At 41.1% G+C, this 19,144-nt stretch overlaps 1 protein-coding gene across 2 annotated transcripts in view; it reads right to left on the reverse strand.

Annotated features, from left to right (window-relative positions):
* Positions 1-19,144, reverse strand: part of CRBN (cereblon) — a 39,876-nt gene that overhangs the window by 4,677 nt on the left and 16,055 nt on the right. For both annotated transcript variants that reach the window (XM_006263053.4, XM_006263052.4), the window contains exons 5-10: positions 16,536-16,698; positions 10,683-10,745; positions 9,449-9,533; positions 8,616-8,731; positions 4,427-4,491; positions 2,213-2,344 (exon numbers count right to left, since the gene is read on the reverse strand). In XM_006263053.4, coding sequence (XP_006263115.1) covers positions 2,213-2,344; positions 4,427-4,491; positions 8,616-8,731; positions 9,449-9,533; positions 10,683-10,745; positions 16,536-16,698 — 624 coding nt within the window. The remainder of the gene's footprint in view (positions 1-2,212; positions 2,345-4,426; positions 4,492-8,615; positions 8,732-9,448; positions 9,534-10,682; positions 10,746-16,535; positions 16,699-19,144) is intronic.

The following is a 19,144-nucleotide window of genomic DNA, read 5'->3' on the forward strand; positions in this document are numbered from 1 at the left end:
AAGTTTTTTGGTAAACACCATCTGGTGCTTAGCCCACCCTGGCCACGAACAGGCATTCCAGAAATTTCTGAGAAATTTTCACCCCTAAAAAAATGTTTTTCATAGATTCATAGATGCTAGGGTCGGAAGGGACCTCAACAGATCATCGAGTCCAACCCCCTGCCTGGGCAGGAAAGAGCGCAGGGGTCAGATGACCCCAGCCAGGTGCCTATCCAGCCTCTTGAAGACCCCCAGGGTAGGGGAGAGCACCACCTCCCTTGGAAGCCCATTCCAGATTTTGGCCACCCTTACCGTGAAGAAGTATTTCCTGATGTCTAACCTAAACCTGCTCTCTGTCAGTTTGTGACCATGGTTCCTTGTTACCTCAAGAGGCGCCCTGGTGAACAGAGCATCTCCGATCCCTTTCTGTGCCCTGTAATGAATTTGTAGGCAGCCACAAGATCTCTCAGCCTTCTCTTGCGGAGCCTGAAGAGGTCCAGTTTCCTCAGTCTCTCCTCACAGGGCTTGTCCTGTAAGCCCCTAACCATATGGGCGGTCCTCCTCTGGACCCTCTCGAGTCTATCAACATCCTTCTTGAAGTGTGGCACCCAAAACTGGATGCAGTACTTCGACTGCGGTCTGACCAATGCCGCATAGAGGGGATGTATCACCTCCTTGGATCTATTTGTCATGTATCTGCTGATGCATGATAAAGTGCTGTTAGCTTTGCCGATAATAGGAGAGGGAGCAGTGCAGGCACTAGGCCTGCATCTGCCCCTTGTGCTTTCCAGTACCAGTCTATGGGAGGAGAGTTGAGCAATTAGACAAAGCCCCCATATATTATGCAGACCAGACAGTTCCTCTACAAGTCTGCTTCCACACCTGCCGGCTTTTAAATCAGTGCAGGGGTGGAAAGGGAAAACTGGCTGGGCTAGGAATTGAGCTTGGGGACAACCTCCTTGGTCCTGCTGGCTTGGCAATCCCCATCCCTGCTAGCCCAGCTGGCAGGGTGGCAAGGCTGAAGCCTTCCTGAGCCCAGTGCTGCCATAGCTGCCCGCTGAGCAGTTCCTGGTTACAGGGCAGAGGGGCAGTAACAGTGGTGGATGCTCTGCTCTGCTCTACTCCCCTCCCCTCCCTTCCTGGATCAGATTCTTTTTTCCCCTCGCAATTTTTTCAGACCAGATGAATAAGACGACACAGCTCTGAGACTAAGTGCACCCAAAATTATACTTGGTGCTTTGGGTCAGGCTAAATAGACATAATATCAAAAGGTAAATGGAGGAGAGAAGAAAGACAGGAAAATGTGTCTACCAACCATACTGGTTCTGGTAAACAAATTTTTTTTGAAACCTTGATAAGTGACTGGAGTTTCCAGACAATACTACCAATAACAGATCCTTAGCACGAATTACAGAGAGCATTCACCAAATATTATTTGGGTAAATAAAATAATTCTTTAAAAAACACTTTTTAGAAAGAGAAAATGGATGAGTGGTTTAAATAGCTCGAGAGAAAATCACGGATCTTTTGCAACTTTGAGATTTAAAAGGAATGTTTCATTTACCTTCCTGTTCATTAAGACTAGGGACAGAAGTTGCACATAAACAGGTAAGTGATTGCAAACCAGTTCAGATCTGTAACACAACAGAAGCTCAGTGCACATAAACTGCTTTCCAAATGGTTGAAACCAGTTTAAGATAAACCTAGATGGATGTAGTAGCAGACTTAACTGATTTAGGTTAAATTGGCTTCATGAACTTCTATCCCAGATGCCCTCCAAATTCATGCTAACTCGCAGTCCCCCAGCATCCCAGGATGCTTTGTACCTCTCTCGCAGGGTGGGCAGGCTAGCCTTGACCCAAGCTGTCTGCTCCAGCTGAGCAGGGAGGTGCTCTAGCACCCCTCAGCTTCTGGCCTGAGCCACTGCAGGCATGTGGTTGCATTTCTAGAATCAAATGAGTATCTGTTCACTTGCTTATCAGTTCAATATGTGCAGCTTGGAGTAAACCTGTGAAGACCGAATCGATTCAGCCTTGGGCTTTTTGACTGTTTGTACTTTGCCTTCCAGTAATTAAATGACTAAATGGGAATTAAAAAAAAAAAAATCACAGTATCCATAGGCAGGGATAAATTTAAAACAGAATTACGAATTGCTATTATTTGCTAGTGAAACTTCTGAAGTATATTTCATAATACCAGAGTATATGATTAATAGAACGAAATGCTGTATTACCCAGGAAACCAGCTGTGGTCTGTAGAAGGTCGGCCATTCAGATTCAGGTTGCAGGCTTTATACACTGTAAGTGTTTCGTGGATATATCCATGAGGATTTACATATGCAGCCATAGGCCCACATAAGGACAAACTGCAACAGATAAGAGAGTCAGTAGTGTACTTTCATAGCTTCCAAGACAGATCATAATGCAAAAATCAGAGTTTCTGATTTGGAAATAAAAACAACTCTAATTAGCAGTAGCATAATTAGGGCAGGGTAAGTGGGGCACCAGCCCCAGGTGCTGACTATTAGAGGTCCCTAGAATCACCCCCCACAGGGAGTCTGTGCTGCACAGGGTAGGGGCAGCCCTGTGCTATCCCACCTAGCTACAGGAACTGGACAGGGCAGCACTTCATCAGACTGTACATTTTGGAGGTGGGGGGCAAATGGGCCAAACTAAATGATGCTCCCCTGTGGAAGTCTTTGCTTCTTTGCTGGAGTCAGGACAGCCCTGCACCCCATACATATGTACAGGGGAGGGAGGGGTTGTGGAAGAGGGAATGGGGCACCAGGATCAGCTCCCATGGACTGCGGCCATGGGGCTGCTGCCACTGGAGTTGATGCTGCCGCTGCCCGGGTAGGTAAGACTTCCATTCTCGTCTTCCATGCACCCTCCGACTCCGCCCCTGGTCTACAGTGATCAGCATATCTTCTGCTCCTCTGCCCGCCCCTGCCCTGCTAATTAGAATCAAACCAGAGAAAAGAAACTGAAATTGTTCAGTTTCCGAATGCAATATAAGCTGCATAACAAAACTACCTAATCTGCTTGCAGAAAAGATTTATTGAGTTAAAGGTCTTAAAAACACAATGAAAATAGACCTTTATTAATTTAAAAGATTATTATCATTAATAGTTACTAACTTTTGGCTAAGTTTCATTCCAACCCTAAAATCTTTTGTCAGGGCTACTGGGAGCAAGTCCAATTTTGACTACCTGTTTGATAGGGGCTCCTAAGCTAATGCACATGTGTTTTCCTGAACAAGAATTTTAAAAAAAAGTATTACAATTTTAGTAAAATAAACTTATGCTTTAGTGAGCCTTGAATCAGTGCCTGTGTTTGTTCAAGATGACAAGTTATTAACTGCAGGGCTGACAGAGCATTAGCATGGAAAATACCTCACTTGAGTGGGTATCTCAGAGACACATAGCTTGTTAATACAAACTAAATACAAAATAATTTATCATGTACTTTTATCAACTACCACCAAGTATCATCTTCCAATTAAAATAAATAGCATTCTCTTTATTTTGTCTTTAAATATGAGCAATGAGTGAAAATATGCATATTAGTTTCATATGCATAATATGCATGACTTATATTAGTTTCAAGTCTTTAAACTGGGAATTAAGAAGTATCAACCCAGCAAAACCTAAGGGTTCTGGGATCCATCATTTAATTGGCAGATAAGAAATGGGTTTCAATTACCACAGCAGCTTCTTATCTTACTGATAAAGAACAACCGTGGAGAATCTTACTTTGTTAAATGGAGAAATCGTTTAAAACTTCACATTATTGTACACGATGGACAGATATTAGTTATCCACGATGAAGCTGGAGACAAGACCACCCAGCAATGGCAATATTTTTGAAAAAGTACTACACTGACATAGTTAATTACTGAGGACATTGGTAGCTCATGAATATAAAAGGAATGCACTGCATAGTACAGCATTTTAGATTCTTCTGATAAGAATTTCTTATATCAAAATACACAAACTGCATTCAGTAGCTTCAAGTCACTGCTCATTAAAATGCAGAAATGAAGTATTTTGCAGACCTGCAATAGGAATTTTTTTCCTATTACTTCCACATCAAGTTCATGAGACTCAAGATATTACAGGACATACATAAAAAGGCTTATTCCCCAAATTGTCACAGTAGATAACCTTCCTGTAAGCCTTTAAAAAGCACCATAATGAACTTTTAAAATTATAATTATGTAGACTGGCTGACATCTGGGTTTGCTGAATTTTGTTCAGAAACAAAACCTTGTGTTATCTGGTTTTTGTTACATTTACTGATCATCTCAAAATGTCTTCAAAAGAAAAAAAACATGACCATGGGAGTTTTGGGAAAAGCAATAGTATGAATACATATCCAATTTTCATTCGCTGAAATGTGGATATAACCTAACGACTGAGTGCCTTTCAAAGTGGAGGTTTACAACTCACCTGAATATTTCATTTTTGGTTGTTATTTCTGTGTCTTGACACTGCTTACAACAAAGAGACGTACACTTAAAAGGAAAAACAAACAAGAGAACTTCATTCATTTTCAGATATTCAACAGCACTGGAGGAATTGCAACTTTCTCGTAATAAAAAAAAAAGGAAAAGGTTTTTAACTATGAAAGTCTAAGAAAATCCATAACCTGTAACTCTGGATATACAAGTAATTTTCATTTCCTCAAAAAGATGTTGTAAATTAAAATATATTGATTTCCCCCCCTAAACATTTTTGACAGACTGTCACCTATAATTTCTAGGTAGAAAACCATGCAAAACCAATTTATCTAAAATATCACCTAGAAAATAAACATTTAAATGAATTTATTACAAACTTTATGCAGATATTTATTCCTAGGATGCAAGATGTATACTTTTAGGGTAATGCTTTTAAAACATTATCAGTGAAACGGTTTGAAAAAAACTTCTGGAATAAACTGTTACTTCAAGAGTCTTCCTTTGGAAAAGTCTCTGGCTGAACACTTTTTAACAATTTAATTAAACCCCAGGTTGCAATTCTGATCCAAAATAAGTTCCGAATCCCCATCTTCATTTATACGCGCTACCCAAATGCATCTGCTTCTAACCTCACTTTATCTTATTTTCTATATCCTGCTCATTTCAACTTCTTGCTTGTTTTGTCTCTGCCTCTTGCCTTTGCTGGTATTTTTTGTGAGGTATTTTATATCTCGACTGTCCTGCTACAGCAGGGGTGGGCAAAATGTGGCCCACCAGGCCATTCTATCCTGCCCGTGGGGCCCCTAAAAACTTTAGAAAATTAAATATTTGTCTGCCCCTGGCTGCCTGTCATGCAGCCCTCGATGCCTTGCCAAAACTCAGTAAGTAGCCCTCCACCCAAAATAATTGCCCACCCCTGTGCTATAGAGTTATTCAAGATCTACATACAAAAAACACTAAAAAAAAAGAAGAGTGGGTTATTTATCAATAGCAGGCTAACTGCCCTTACCTCCCAATAGCAGGCTAACTGCCCTTACCTCCCTTCAAATCCTTTTTCAAATGCACTTTTTTTTTCCCCTCTCTTTCCCACCTCTCTCTCTCTCTACTCCTGTGGCATCTTCTGTAGCTCTGAGTCGGCTAAACTTGGTTTAAAATCATCATACTGTCAAGCTGCAGAAACATCCCCCCCTCAGACCTCACCTACACATTTCCTTAATTTTACTTTGTCTTCCCTTCTTATCCACCTCTTTCTGATGCCTCAGTCTATGCCAGTATGATTTATACTCTGTGTGTACAAGGAAAAAGCATACACACAATGCATTTTTATATAAATAGTAAATTATAGTTAATTGTTTATAATAAAATAAATCATCCAGGTTATACCTGTAAGCTCCATAACAAGTGCAAAACATTTCATTTGCATCAAATGCCAAAAAAGCAATGGAGCGGATCCTAATCTCAGTTACATCACTGTAAAATCAGGCTCAAAATCTGTTAAATACATCTTTGTAAAGCAAAGCAAATTGCATGTTCAAAAAAATCAGAGCCCTCTTCAACAAATTAAATGCCTGTTTTAGCAGACCGTACATTACCAAATTAAATGCTATTTGGAGAAAGAGTTATCCACTTGGCAGTCTCATCACTCCAAATAATACAGCAATAATTAAAAAGATTCATATAATAGTTACCCACCTTGGGCCAGCACAGACATCTCTTAACACATCTACAACTCTAGGGAAGGAAAAACTAAAGACTACAGTCAGCATTTATATTGTATGAGAGCAACTCAAGTTCCTAGTATGTTTTGGGGGCAAACCATACTGTACTATCTTGTAGATAAACAAATCTTGGAAACTGCCTGATCAGTAAATTAGAGCATTTTAACAATTCCAGAACTAGGAAGGGGATGATCACACTTTTAGGTGATGACAGAAGCCTCGCTGGAAAATAGAAGGTCCCGAATTCTCCTTTACACTATGATTATCTTTTAGGTCTTTCATGAGAAGTTAGTGCACACGGAAAGCACAAGATTGACAGCTTTATCTTCTTTTGGCCACAGATTAGGAATAACATAGGCAGTAGTAATACAAGCTTCCCCTGCTCTGCTTCCAACAAATAAACTACAACTTTGATTGAGTAGGTTTCTCTACTGGTTGAAAAAATAAATAGCTTGGTTTCTACGACCACTCTTATGACTAACGAACAAGGAATGCTTCCTCATTAGCAGGGCCTGGTTAAAAATAACGGGCCCAACTCACTAGTATTGTGGCCCAATTGTGGAGGGGGCTGCCATTTTTGTGCCCAGATTGTGGCACCCCTCCCCCCCCCAAAAAATGATCAGAAGGGGAATGGGGGGGGGGGGGGGGGAACATGACGCCGGGCCTGGAGTGGCCACAGTCCCTGCTCCCCACATGGGAGCCCTGCTGGGACAGCACCGAGCACTTCCCTCCCGCTGCCTGCCTGGTGATGCACTGCCATTGCTGGCTGGGATGGGGATCGGGTGCTGCACAGCAGCACAGGCACCCCCAGGGCTATGGAGCCATTGTGTTTTGCAAAAAATATCGTGATATGGCTGCTTGCCGGGCAACTCCCTGGCAAGCAGCCATGTCGTGGTATTTCATTGCAAATCATATGTTTTATGAAAAACCCTTAATTTCATGATTTTCATGAAAAATGCGAAATCAAGATTTAAACCAGGCTCTACTCATTAGGAACTGGAATGACTATTATTCATGCTGGCCTCCATTAAATAATCAAATGGGGAAACACTCCAAATGCTATTAGCAATCTCTTGAACAAGCAGTCGCAAACTATTTAGTTAATGGCTTTAACTGTAAGTATGTCTTTTCTTTGGAACTGTCAAATTTACTATTAGAAATGCTATATACTAAGTTTGGCAACACCTTACTTACAGAAGAAAGGTACTCAGGATAAGGCTGCTATCTTGGTCAGAAGGATTAGTTTCAAGGGCCATATCATATGTAATACTATACATTTCTATATAATAATGATGTCTGATTAAATATATGGCTTAAGCTCTTTTGACACTGAAATAGTACAGAGTCTAGAAAAGAACAGCATTTGGACTTCATTTTAAATCTGCCTTTTGTTACCCCATCTACATTTCTTTAATAGAATTAAAAACTGAAAAGAGATTGCTGGTCTCAGAAACTACAAAAGTGAAGCGGTCAAATGGCAAAGTAATAGCTCCTTCAAATACTAAATTACATGAGAAAAATAATGTAGCTTGCATAATTAGAAGGTTGTTTCATACTGCGCTTCAGCACTATACTCCATACTCTCATAATTCAATTTGATTTACACATACTGTACTAAAAAAATGTCCATAATGTTAAAATAAAACATACCAGGGTCTGTGTATGTGGAAAGTACAGCACTCTTCCAATTACTGTATGCGTTTATTGTTATGCACATGCCACATTTTTAAAGCATTAGATACTTTGCCATTTGACCACTTACCTATAGCCACTCCTGTGTTACATGATCTAGGTTAAATTTTAGGTCCAGAAAACCTAGGTAACAAGGATCAGAAGGCAATTTTTCAATCGTCTGATAATATTCCTATTTTTAAACAATATTTTAAGGTAAAAATCCAATGTTTATTTAGCTTTGTCATTACTACAGGGATATATCAAACATTAAAAAGCAAATAAAGCTATCCAATTTATTACACTGTGATACTTAATTACCTAGTATTATACTGTGCATTCTGATTCAGTATTCCTGCCCAGAGCAGGGGCGTTCCACTGAATGATCTTTCAAGGTCCCTTCCAGCCCTTAATTTCTATGATATGATTCTATGCTATGACTCTGGAAGGAACTGTAGCAGCTGTATTAGGCTTGTAGCACCACCTCTTGGTTAGAGGAGTAGAAGAAAGTGTTGGAAGATAATTTTCAATACACAAGTGTCACATATCAAACCCAAACATGGATTAAAAATATTAAACTGTTACCTCTTTGCTAAACCTAGCATACCAGCCAACTTCAACTGAACATATTTTCTATCCAAGGAAGCTCCTTAAAGGTAAGAAAGAGATTCCTCAGACCAGACTCTTATAACACAACTTACCAAAATGTTCTTCTTTTAGATTACACAATCTACTGTTGTTAAAAAGCAACAGACTTAAGAGAGTCTGAAAAGTAAGGGAGATACTTACTTTATTCATAATATCTAACTCACACCGTAGACGCTGAATTGCACTCCCTATTTTAAGCAGTTGAATACGTAATGCATCATCAATTGGCAGGCAAGCAGCCACTCTATAAGAAAAATCTGGAAGAAAAACACCACCATTCTTACATTTTAAGAAATAAATAAAACTAATGCCTGCCTTTAATTTGGTCATCATTATATCTGCACTACTTCCTTTCTGCAAGTGGATAACATAGTTCTAATAAGAAAAGGCACATTAATTGCTGCTGACTCTAATAATAACGATATGCATCTAAGTGCTGCCTCACAGGAAAGGTAAAGTATTTTCTGTATGCATTCTTTTTTGGTGGGTTGCTTTTTCAAATTTGTACCCAACCCCAATCCAACAACAGTTATAAGTTCCATTAATTATGCAATCAAGAGATTTTGGTTTTAAAAATTAAAATAAATTCAAGAATCAGTTGCTTTTATCCAGGAACTGGAAGTGAAATGGACTCAAGCTACTTGACTTGTACCATAAACATAGTGGTAGACCAGGAAAAGAGGATAAGTATTGGTGACACACACACACACACACACACACACACACACACACACACAGAGTCCCATTTTACCCTGACAGTGAATTTGAAATCTGTAGATTCCAACCATCAAAGCATTAGTTTAGTGTGATTTATAAGAAAGTAAGCGCTGAAATATTTTGTATTAACCTGCAAACATGTTTTCAGTATATACAATTTCTTCTCAGTAATATTCCTGGGCTATCAAACAGGAAAAAATACTGTCACTGCATTTAACAAAATGAACTAAAGAGCAAACAATGTTATTTTACAGTACCTATTGGATTTGATGGAAGAGATTCATCTTTAAGATTTTCATCCCACTCATGTAATTGCCTCTTGACTCTTTCCATCAGGGTTTCCTTTTGTTAGAAGAAAAGCCTAATTTAAATACACAGAAATTTCTGTTTTCTTTAAAAAAAAAAAAAAAAAGCAAAATTGGAAGTAAGTTATCTGCCCTAAATGGACACTAGCTCTTAAAAAAGTTACCACAACTGCAGTTTAACTACATGCCTATGTTATTTTAAACTGAACGGAACATGCACAAATAGCTGCCACCCTAATGATTAGGACACTTATATGGGAGGTGGAAACTAAATTTCAGCGCCCTCGCCTGCCTGTTTTAGGCCCTGTATTTGAATCTAAGTCTCCCCCTACCCCTTTATATAAGGTGGAACAGCTGCAATGTAAGAAACAGAAACCAATCTCAGAAAAGCAACCAGCCTGGTCATCCTACTGGAATATGGGAGATGGGAGTGCAAGTCCCTGGTCTGAATCAAGCAGAGAGCCTTAATCCTGTTTCCTATTTCCTGGCCCTAGCCACCAGGCTAGTGAGTATTCTGGAGTGAAAATTTCACTTGCTCTCTGATTCTGACCAAAAATTTGATCCTTGTTCAAATTCCATTAACTTCAATTGGGCCAAGGTTTCACACCTGGAGGAGCATGGTAAGAACTCCTATTGGTATAGCTAAGGTGCTTCTCAATATCCAAATACTATTTACGTTCGAGTGACTCAATATAAAATTGAACAAAGTTTTCTGGAAGAAAACGGTATAACTGCCTTAGCACTCATTTGTTATTAAAAAAAAAAAATACACCTGTTAGGCTGAATCCTTAAATATTGCACTAGTTAGGAGCATAGTTCGATTGTTATGCCTAGAAAACAAAACATCGCAACTGAGCCCTTTAATAGCATGAGGCTAGGGAGGGGAAAAAGGACAGCTCAAAGGCTTGGGTTAAAGAAGCCTACAGATACTCAAAAAACTTTAATCAAAATACAAGCTACTGATTTGGAAGGAAACAAAAATCACTCTCTCTCTCATATTTTTGCATTAAATATTCGTCACTTTGCTAAGTTTACTTTAGAACGCTTATGTTGTGCATCCTAAAAAGTTTTGTTAGGTCTGAAGTCGGCACCAAACATGAAACAAAACATCAGATATTTTTTCAGTTCCTAATAATGAACTACTCAAATGCAGAAAACAGATTGTGGATTCCTGGTTTATACTTACAGCGTCATATAAAGAATAGAGCCACGGAGGCCAAGATGTCAAACTAGCACAGTGAAACTTCCTCTGGAACAGAAAACAGTTTAATTTTTAAACAAAAAGATTTTACTCATTGAACTGTACAAGCAAATACAAGGAGGAAGAGAATCTGTGAAGGTACCTGTTTATTTAAAAAGGCTGTGAACTGATTTAGTCAAAACAAGCTATACCGTGGATTTATCAACACTTTTCTAAAGGTTGCAAAACACCTGGTAAATACAGTGAAGCTCCTCAACACCCCGTAACAAACAAAATATAGATTTACAGATGAAGAAAGTGAGGAAGATAGCTGAAATCTCTTTTAATGACAAAAACCCCCCAAAACAAACCAACAAGCAGGGCACCTTCAACTAGAAATCTAAACACATGTACAAAGTTAAAAGGAGATGTACATAATTCACTTGTTCCTTAGTCTCCTGTCATTTTTTGCAATCACTTGTTCATACTTTAAAATGGTTTTTCCTCCCCTGCTGCTAAATGAATGATGCCCACCACTAACTGGGAAACTGACTGACTACGCAGGGTATAGCATGAAACGAAACAGTATATAATCATGCCTTGTTAAATGCACAACTTCAAAAAAACCCCGTGGAGAATCATGAGCTATACACCAGCAGCTAAGGTCATCTGTCATAGCTCTACTGGCATCAACAAAAAAAACCAAAACGAAGATAGTTTTGTTTTAAAGAATTAGCAATGGAAGTGTTACTTGTAAAAACTGCAGATAAAAAGTTGGAAAGAAGTGTGATTTTAAGTTGCCAGTGTCCTCAAAAGACAAATTAACTAAACAAAAATATTTAATGTTCAAGCCTAAACCTGAACCCAGATGTCTAGAGTCTAGCAAGGTGATCCCGAGACTGCTCTCCCCATAATAAACCAGTTATGGAATAAGGATAATTTATTTTAAATTAAAAAAAAAACACAACAAAACTATCTAGTCATAAGTGCACCGCTCACACACTGGCTGAAAATTAGAAATGATTCCTATACCTATCTAAATATTTTCTCACTAAATATTTTCATGAATATATACCAATATCAGTCCTATTCCCCATCTAACAGAAACCTATTAAGCAATGGAGGGATTTTAGTATTCTAGCTAAGTTTAATTAAGTAGGGTGCAAAAATATTAAGAGCATCTGGAAAACTAAATTTAGATATGAAGAAGGGAAACATTTCTCAGAAGAGGCAGAAATTATAATTATTTACTGAAGATACGATTCACTTGACTGAACCTTATAACAAATAACCATGTAGAGGATAGGGATAAAGCAAAATACCAAAGCAAGTTGAAATCAATGGAGCTATACCAATTCATACCAGCTATGATAGGTATACATAGGGAGTGAGCCTGTGTACTCTCAGTTCTTCCCACAAATTTCATTATAACCACTGCATTACCATATATCACTGGTTGTTGGATAGATTCTCCTTTACCGACAGTTTTTGTACTCAATCTTAATTCAGCGGGGAAACGGTTTAAGAGCCTTGCAGCCCTTTGACTTCCTAGAGAACAAAAATACCTCCATTTTTCCCAGTATTTCATGACTTGCCACACATTTTTGTTCACTAATAATTCCACGCTTACTGAAGAAAAAACTGAAAAAATACAAATAATCCTGAATAATTCTTGACCATGTTGGGAAATTAAAATAACGCAGGTTGGAAGCTGTGTGGAACTCCGAAATCACTTTTGGAGGCAACTCAGCGGAGAGCTAAGGTTTGAATACTACCTAATGATCCCTTGCCTTCTCTCTATACATGAATCTTTTCTCACACCATATTGTTCCTAAGCCAGGGCTGGCAGGCCCACAAGACGAGGCAAGTATGTTATGAAAGATTATAACGTGACCAGTAGGGGTGTGCGAAATGGGCCGTATTTGATTTGGATTCGGCCCGAATCTGGGACAGCGATTCGATTCGTTGATTTGGATCACTATCCCCAATTCGATTTGGCTGAATCCGAATCTGAAGATTCGATGCCAATTTGGAGAATCAGCAGTTTGGCCACAGACACAACTTTAAATGTTTTTTCTACATAGCTCGAGGTACCAGGTGCAGCTCGTGAATGCTGCGATGCTGGGGTGGATGGAGCATCCCACAGGAGCGTGGGGAGGCCCCCCCGTGTGCTCAGCAGCGAACCCAGGAGTGGACCACAAGTACTTCCGGTCCACTTCCAGGTCTGCCAGGGAGCACACTGGGAAGCCCCCCCCCCCCCCCTCGATCAGGCATGGGGGACTCCGGGTGCCTCCCCAGATCCAGGAGGCACCAGTCACTGAGCTGGGAGGGTGCGTGGCGGGGGGGGGCAGCGCACTCAGAAGTGGACTAGAAATGCTTCTGGTCCGCTTCCGGGTCTGCTGCCGAGCGCGCTGAGGAGCCCCACACACTCCTGTGGGACGCTCCATGTGCCCCAGCATCACAGCGTCCATAAGCTGCCTGCTATTTTGAGGTAAGTAGAAAACACATTTAAAGCTTTGTCTATGGCTGAATCATCGAATCTTTCTGAATCGATTAGAGGGGTTCTGATTTGATTCGGAGAGATTAAATGGTTTCCTGATTTGATTCAGATTCGGAGATTCAGCCACCGAATCAAATCAGCGTCTGAAGCTTCACACAGCCCTAATGACCAGCTATAGGAATTTTATCACTAACCAGCACAGGTGCAAAAATCTGGCCCCATCTCTCATCTTCCACTTTTCCAAATGTTTAGGCACTCTGTTAAAACCCTGAAGAAAACTATCTCCAGCCAAACAGCAGCAGCTCCCAATGTAAAAGCTCACCCTTTCCCTTCTTATTGACTTTGATGACTTGCCTACAATATCCTGTTAATCTCACTGAGATGAACTCAGTGACTAAGTGAATTTTCAGCTCCTATGCGTCTAAGCCACATTTGAAAATAGCCCAGGTCAACATTTAGAAGGCTCTGCTGGTATAGCTATAATATGCCAGGAAAAGTATTTCTAGTGTCCACACTACTCATAGCTGCCCTCTGACCAAAATAAATTATGCTGGCAAAAAAGCAGCTCTGCTGTTATATGTGTATCTACACCTGCAGCATAACTGTATCTGCCATGAATCTCACCACAGCAGCACACCTGCAGATGGCCAATATTTTTGAAGCGTCAAAACTCATGTCAATATGCCCTTCAATTTACTCACAAAGACTGTCATATCCCAGCAATGGAACTTCCTGCAGCATTCAAGTCTTCTGAAGCTTTCCCACCAACACCAGCCTAATGAAGTTCCATTATTTTAATGCAAACTTTCTAATCAACCAAAAATTATACTACTTTTTGGAAAGATTTCATCTCATTAACTGTGGCTGGAAGGGCTCCCTATCATTTAGTGGATCCTCGGAAAAAGTGATAAGTTCCCAGGCTGTGTAGCTGGTGAAGAGCAATGTAAAGTGAACTACTTCTCAAACTACAATCTGCTTAATTACACTGCCGTCTGCTCAACTCGTTTTTTCACTGCAAACAAGGCTTCTCCTACTGGTTGCCAAAAGAGAAGCAAAGGTAATACAAAGACAAGTGCCTACCTCATTCAGCAGAGGAGGGGCAAGACCCAAGCACAGAGGACTTCCTCTGTGAGAAAGTATGAATTGAGATAAAGCAGGGGGATTGTACATCAGGGTAAGACAGGGCCTTACTAAAACATTACATCCCACTTTCCCAAAGCCAATATTACTGCTCTCAAATTAGCACTAAAATTCAAACAACCTACACTAAATAACAGAATTTGCAGTGCTCTATTGTGGGAGTTGGCAACATACAGCCCATGGGTCAGATCCAGCCCATGAAACTGGAGGGTTTTGCCTGTGCCCAAGGTAGAGCTGGGCAGCAGGGCTGAGCGAAACTTTAGCAGCCATTTCGTTTCGAAGGTGTTTCGACCTGTTTCAGCGCCCAAACCACTGATTCCGAATGGGAGACCAAGAAAAAGCTCCAAAACAAAATGAAAGCATCTGAAACGTTTTGGAAAATGTAGGAGTTTCAGGCTTGCAGGGAAACAAACTCAGAAGAGGGAGGGGGAAGGGTGGTAAGGACTACTCTGATACGACATCTGTAGCCGGCCAGTGTCCGTAATCAATCCCTGAGGTCCCTTCTAATCCCAGTGCTCTGGGGGAGGCATGGCAGCCTGCTGTCATCCCACGCACCGGTCCGGGGGCCTGCACTCCCCCGGGAGGAGTCTGGCACAACCCTACAGCCCTCCCAGGGGGGCACGGACCCCCAGATCTGCGTGCGGGATGACAGCGTGCTGCTGGCAAGTTATGAGTTTTGCTTTAAACAGTTTGAGGTGCAGTTTCACAAAAACCCCTGCACCTATCTCCTTGAAACCTGGCAGGCTTTGTGCCCTTAGAAGAGGCCATCATCCCTGCAATTTTCATCTGAATCGGCCAAAAACTGAGAAAGTTATAGGTATTTTAGTGATTCCCCATTATAGTCTATGGTCGAATCTCCGAAATAGCATCGAAATTCCAAAAGAGTTTTGGCCGAATCAAATCAGGACAGTGATCCAAAACACCGAATCGAATCACTGTCCCCCCGAAACGGCTGAATCCGGCAGTACAGAACTGTGTGGGGGCGGGGCAGCTTCCATCTTTGCCTATGCTACTACTCCTTCTTGACTCCAGTTCAACGTGGGCTGGGTCATTTCAGTGGCATGTCAGCAGCAGGAAGCTGCCTGCACCTATGCTGGTGCCAAGCAGCTATACCTGCACTGCTGCCACTTCTCCCTGTGTCTTGTCCTGGCTGCAGCATGGGCACAGCTTCCAGCTAGTGGAGAGCTGTGCCTGGACCAGGTATCTATAACCTGTATTGGTGCTGCCACCATTTCACCCCTCCCCTCCCAGATGCAGCACAGGTGCAGCCTCCATCTAGTCGGAAGCTGCACTGGGGTCAGGCACATTCCAGATGTGCCCACGCTGCAACAGAGGCTGGGAGTGGGGAGGAGAAGGGGAAGCAACGCGGATACAGTTTGCAGATGTCCATCACCAGCACAGCTCCTTACTGACTGGAAGGTGCACCTGTGCCACAGCTGGGGGAAATGGTGGCAGTGCGGGTACATCTCCCAACTACCGGTCTCTGGTTCAGGAGATGTTCTCCCTGCTGCCGACATGCCACTGAAGCCCCCGCTCTACTGTACCTTGCAATGAGAGACCTTACATTCACCTCAAATCTGGAAGGAAGTGAAAAATAAAAGAAAAAGGGAACTAACTGATGTTCTCAGCACGTTTATAAAAGATTTTCGAGTAAACCCTAGTAAGAGGAACTAACTATAAAAGCCCCTTAATAACACACATTAGTAACACACATCATTCTTTTCAATTTCTACCACTGTGACAAACAGAATTATTCTGTAAATATACCTTAGGACCCCAGTTTCTTAGCTTAGCTAGGCAGTATGCTTAAGTGCTAGCGCTAATATTAACAGATTTCATGTGGATTTTTCTAAAAAGAAAAAAAAATCCACACAAGGAGATTCATCAGTAAAGCTAAAACATAATTATAATGGAAGAGTTCTATCAGGAAAATTTCTCTGTGCAAACACACCTCCACCCCTTCAAACCAATTTAGCAAGACAGACATACTTCCTTTAAAGTCCTGTAATTAAAATATATTATCTAATACTATATAAAATGTATAGCTGTCCATTGGTACGAGTTGATAAACTACTTAATCTGCAGCAACAACAGGAGGTTGATGTATACTGTCCCAGTTTGTGCATCTTTCTTTAAAGATGCATAGCTTGAACTTATATCGATTTTCAAAATGTCATAAAAAAAACAACAACAAAAAAACCCCACAATTAACTTCTCACCTTTTGATATTTCTGCCACCTTTGATGTATATGTTGGTCCTGCCACACTGTAGGTCTAGAAGAAGGAAATATGTGGCATCTGTTGAGAGACTGCAGCTGTACTGCTGACATTGTGGAAGGCAGCACTCGCTCAGGAAGGATTTGGACTTTCGCCTGCTGGATTCTGATAAAGAAAAAATACAAGTTTCAAAAGGCCAAGAGCTTGGATTCTACAGCCCACATAAAAATGTGCAGTAGAACAGACCTCTATGGAGCGCTGCAGATTTTCATATATGAAGCTGTTTAGTCTCTTAAAAATGAAAATGAAATACCATAGCAACTATACAGAATATACGTACTTTTGAAAGTAAACGGTGCCAGACCATACCTACGGTGAAGACAACGAAGGCCACTGGACTCTGTTCCAGTACTGAATGTTGATTTAAGATGCATCAAACATATTTATTATTTTAAATCTCTACATTTTCCTTTGAGGCGAGGTGGGAGAATGGTAAAGAGACTTTTTCATAGCTCTGAAGGCGAATCTGTTCTGAACTCATGCCAAAGTCCGCCTCCAGCTGACCCAGTTGTAAATAGATATGTCATCATTCAAGCTGGGTAGGCATAGACCAGGGACGGGCAATTATTTCAGACGGAGGGCTGCTTACTGAGTTTTGGCAGGCCATCGGGGGCCGCATGACAGGCAGCCCAGGGCAGATTAATATTAATTTTCTAAATTTTTTAGGGGCCTGGCGAGCCGGATAGAATGGCCTGGCAGGCCACATTTTGCCCGCCCCTGGCATAGACAGCAGAAGGTGATGCTGGCCACTTCACTCTCTTGAGTGCCACTTGGTACAGAAACTTGGTGTACACAAGCTCCAATGGGTTGCTCAAGTGAGCTTTGGCTCATGAATGTCTCTTTTCTAGATATTTTTACACAAGAATAGGAATGCCCAGAAACTACCTCCTAAACTCTCAGTGAAGATACTTTCTTCATTTTTACTTCTCACAGTTAGCTGCTTTGTCCATGAGACACATGAGACTTAGTGTCATCTACATTTTTAAGGACAAAAGATCCCTGAAAGCATGGCAATGACCAAACTAAAGACAAATCAGAAGTGAAAGCACAGCAAAATATTCTACCATCTCAGCATTATATTTTTAGATGTCTGTCTCCTCAAGTTCCTTTTGGTATTAAACTAATAGTCAGCTAATATGTTTGAAACCCTCAGAAAGGAAGTTTTAGCTGTAATGCAGTTTTCTATCTTTAAACCACAAGACTTAAGGTAGATTAGCTGGACTAGAAAAGTCAGCAGAAATATGATACCATCACTAATCACCTCTTAATAACTGATTACAGACCAGGTCACCCACTCCCCAAAAAGCCCAAAGTACTGAAAACACTCAGGAGTACTCCTTAGTGAAAACTGGTTTTTGTTCTGTACTTTTAATGTAACTGTGCATAAAAATATGTAACTACATTTTCCAGTTTAAAAGTACATATTGCTTCAATTCAACCACAAATGCATCACATTTAGATTTGTGCTTTTCTTCGTTATGCTTTATGTGTATACTTATGAGAAACCACTGCTCTGACCCACGAATGCGCATAACACCATAAAAGAAGTCACTTGCTTGTGCAGTAACTGGAGTTCTCCAACCTGTGTCTCTTCCTATATTCGATTGTGGAGGCATGTGCGCTCCACAAAGCCAGAACCAGAGAATTCTTGCAAACAGTTAACACTTAGTCAGTGGATGCACACCAGTTACTTCGGTATTCTGTACAATAGGTATAAAATGGGCAGTGCAAGATGAACCACACCTTTTATTTCTTCTCCACTGCAAATACCCAGAGCATAGTGGCACTGCAAGGAAACAGGGAAGGAAGGTAGGGAGTGGAATATATGGGACATGTCTTATAATCCTATCAGCCGAGATAGGTAGTCATTTCTGTTAGTCTGAAATGAGACAAAAGGCAGAGTAGAGACACAGCTCATAGACTATGTAAATCAGAGATGCAAAGTCTTTCATAATCAAGAGTTCACTTTATCATCTGATGCATAAGTTTTCATGAGCAAAAACTCACTTCATCAGATGATGCGGTGAGCATCTCCGATTCAGAATTCCAGCTGCTGTGAAGGTGAGTAGCTTGTTTCTGTGTGTATCCTGCTATGGTAACTAGGGATGTGAAAGGTTAAACAATTCATTGTTTGACCAATAAGTTTAGTGATAACTGGTTAGCTTTCCAGTTATCATTCAGTGTGGGGCAGGGTGCAGTCTGGCAGGGAGAGGGTGGGAAGGGAAGCCGTGTCCTGCCCCAGAAGGAACCAGAAGGCAGCAGGGGTAGCAGGAGGGAGGGAGGGAAGAGCGAGGGGGAGGAAAGGGAGAAGGGGACTGGTACCCCTAGCCTATGAGGTTAAAGAAGAAAACAGTGGGCAGCCTAATGACTCCTCAATTAAACAATTAACTGATTGTTCACAGGTGCTCCCTTCCTCCCAGCATGGGGCTTCACATGGGCTGTGTTGTCTGGTGGGGCTCACTGCCTTCACCCCCTGCCTGCTGTCAAAGGGCTTGGGGAATAGGTCCCAGCAGCAGCTGAGCTGCTGTGGTATTGGTTAACCATTTAACGG

This window comes from Alligator mississippiensis, chromosome 12 (assembly GCF_030867095.1).
Source record: "Alligator mississippiensis isolate rAllMis1 chromosome 12, rAllMis1, whole genome shotgun sequence".
Classification (NCBI taxonomy): domain Eukaryota; kingdom Metazoa; phylum Chordata; order Crocodylia; family Alligatoridae; genus Alligator; species Alligator mississippiensis.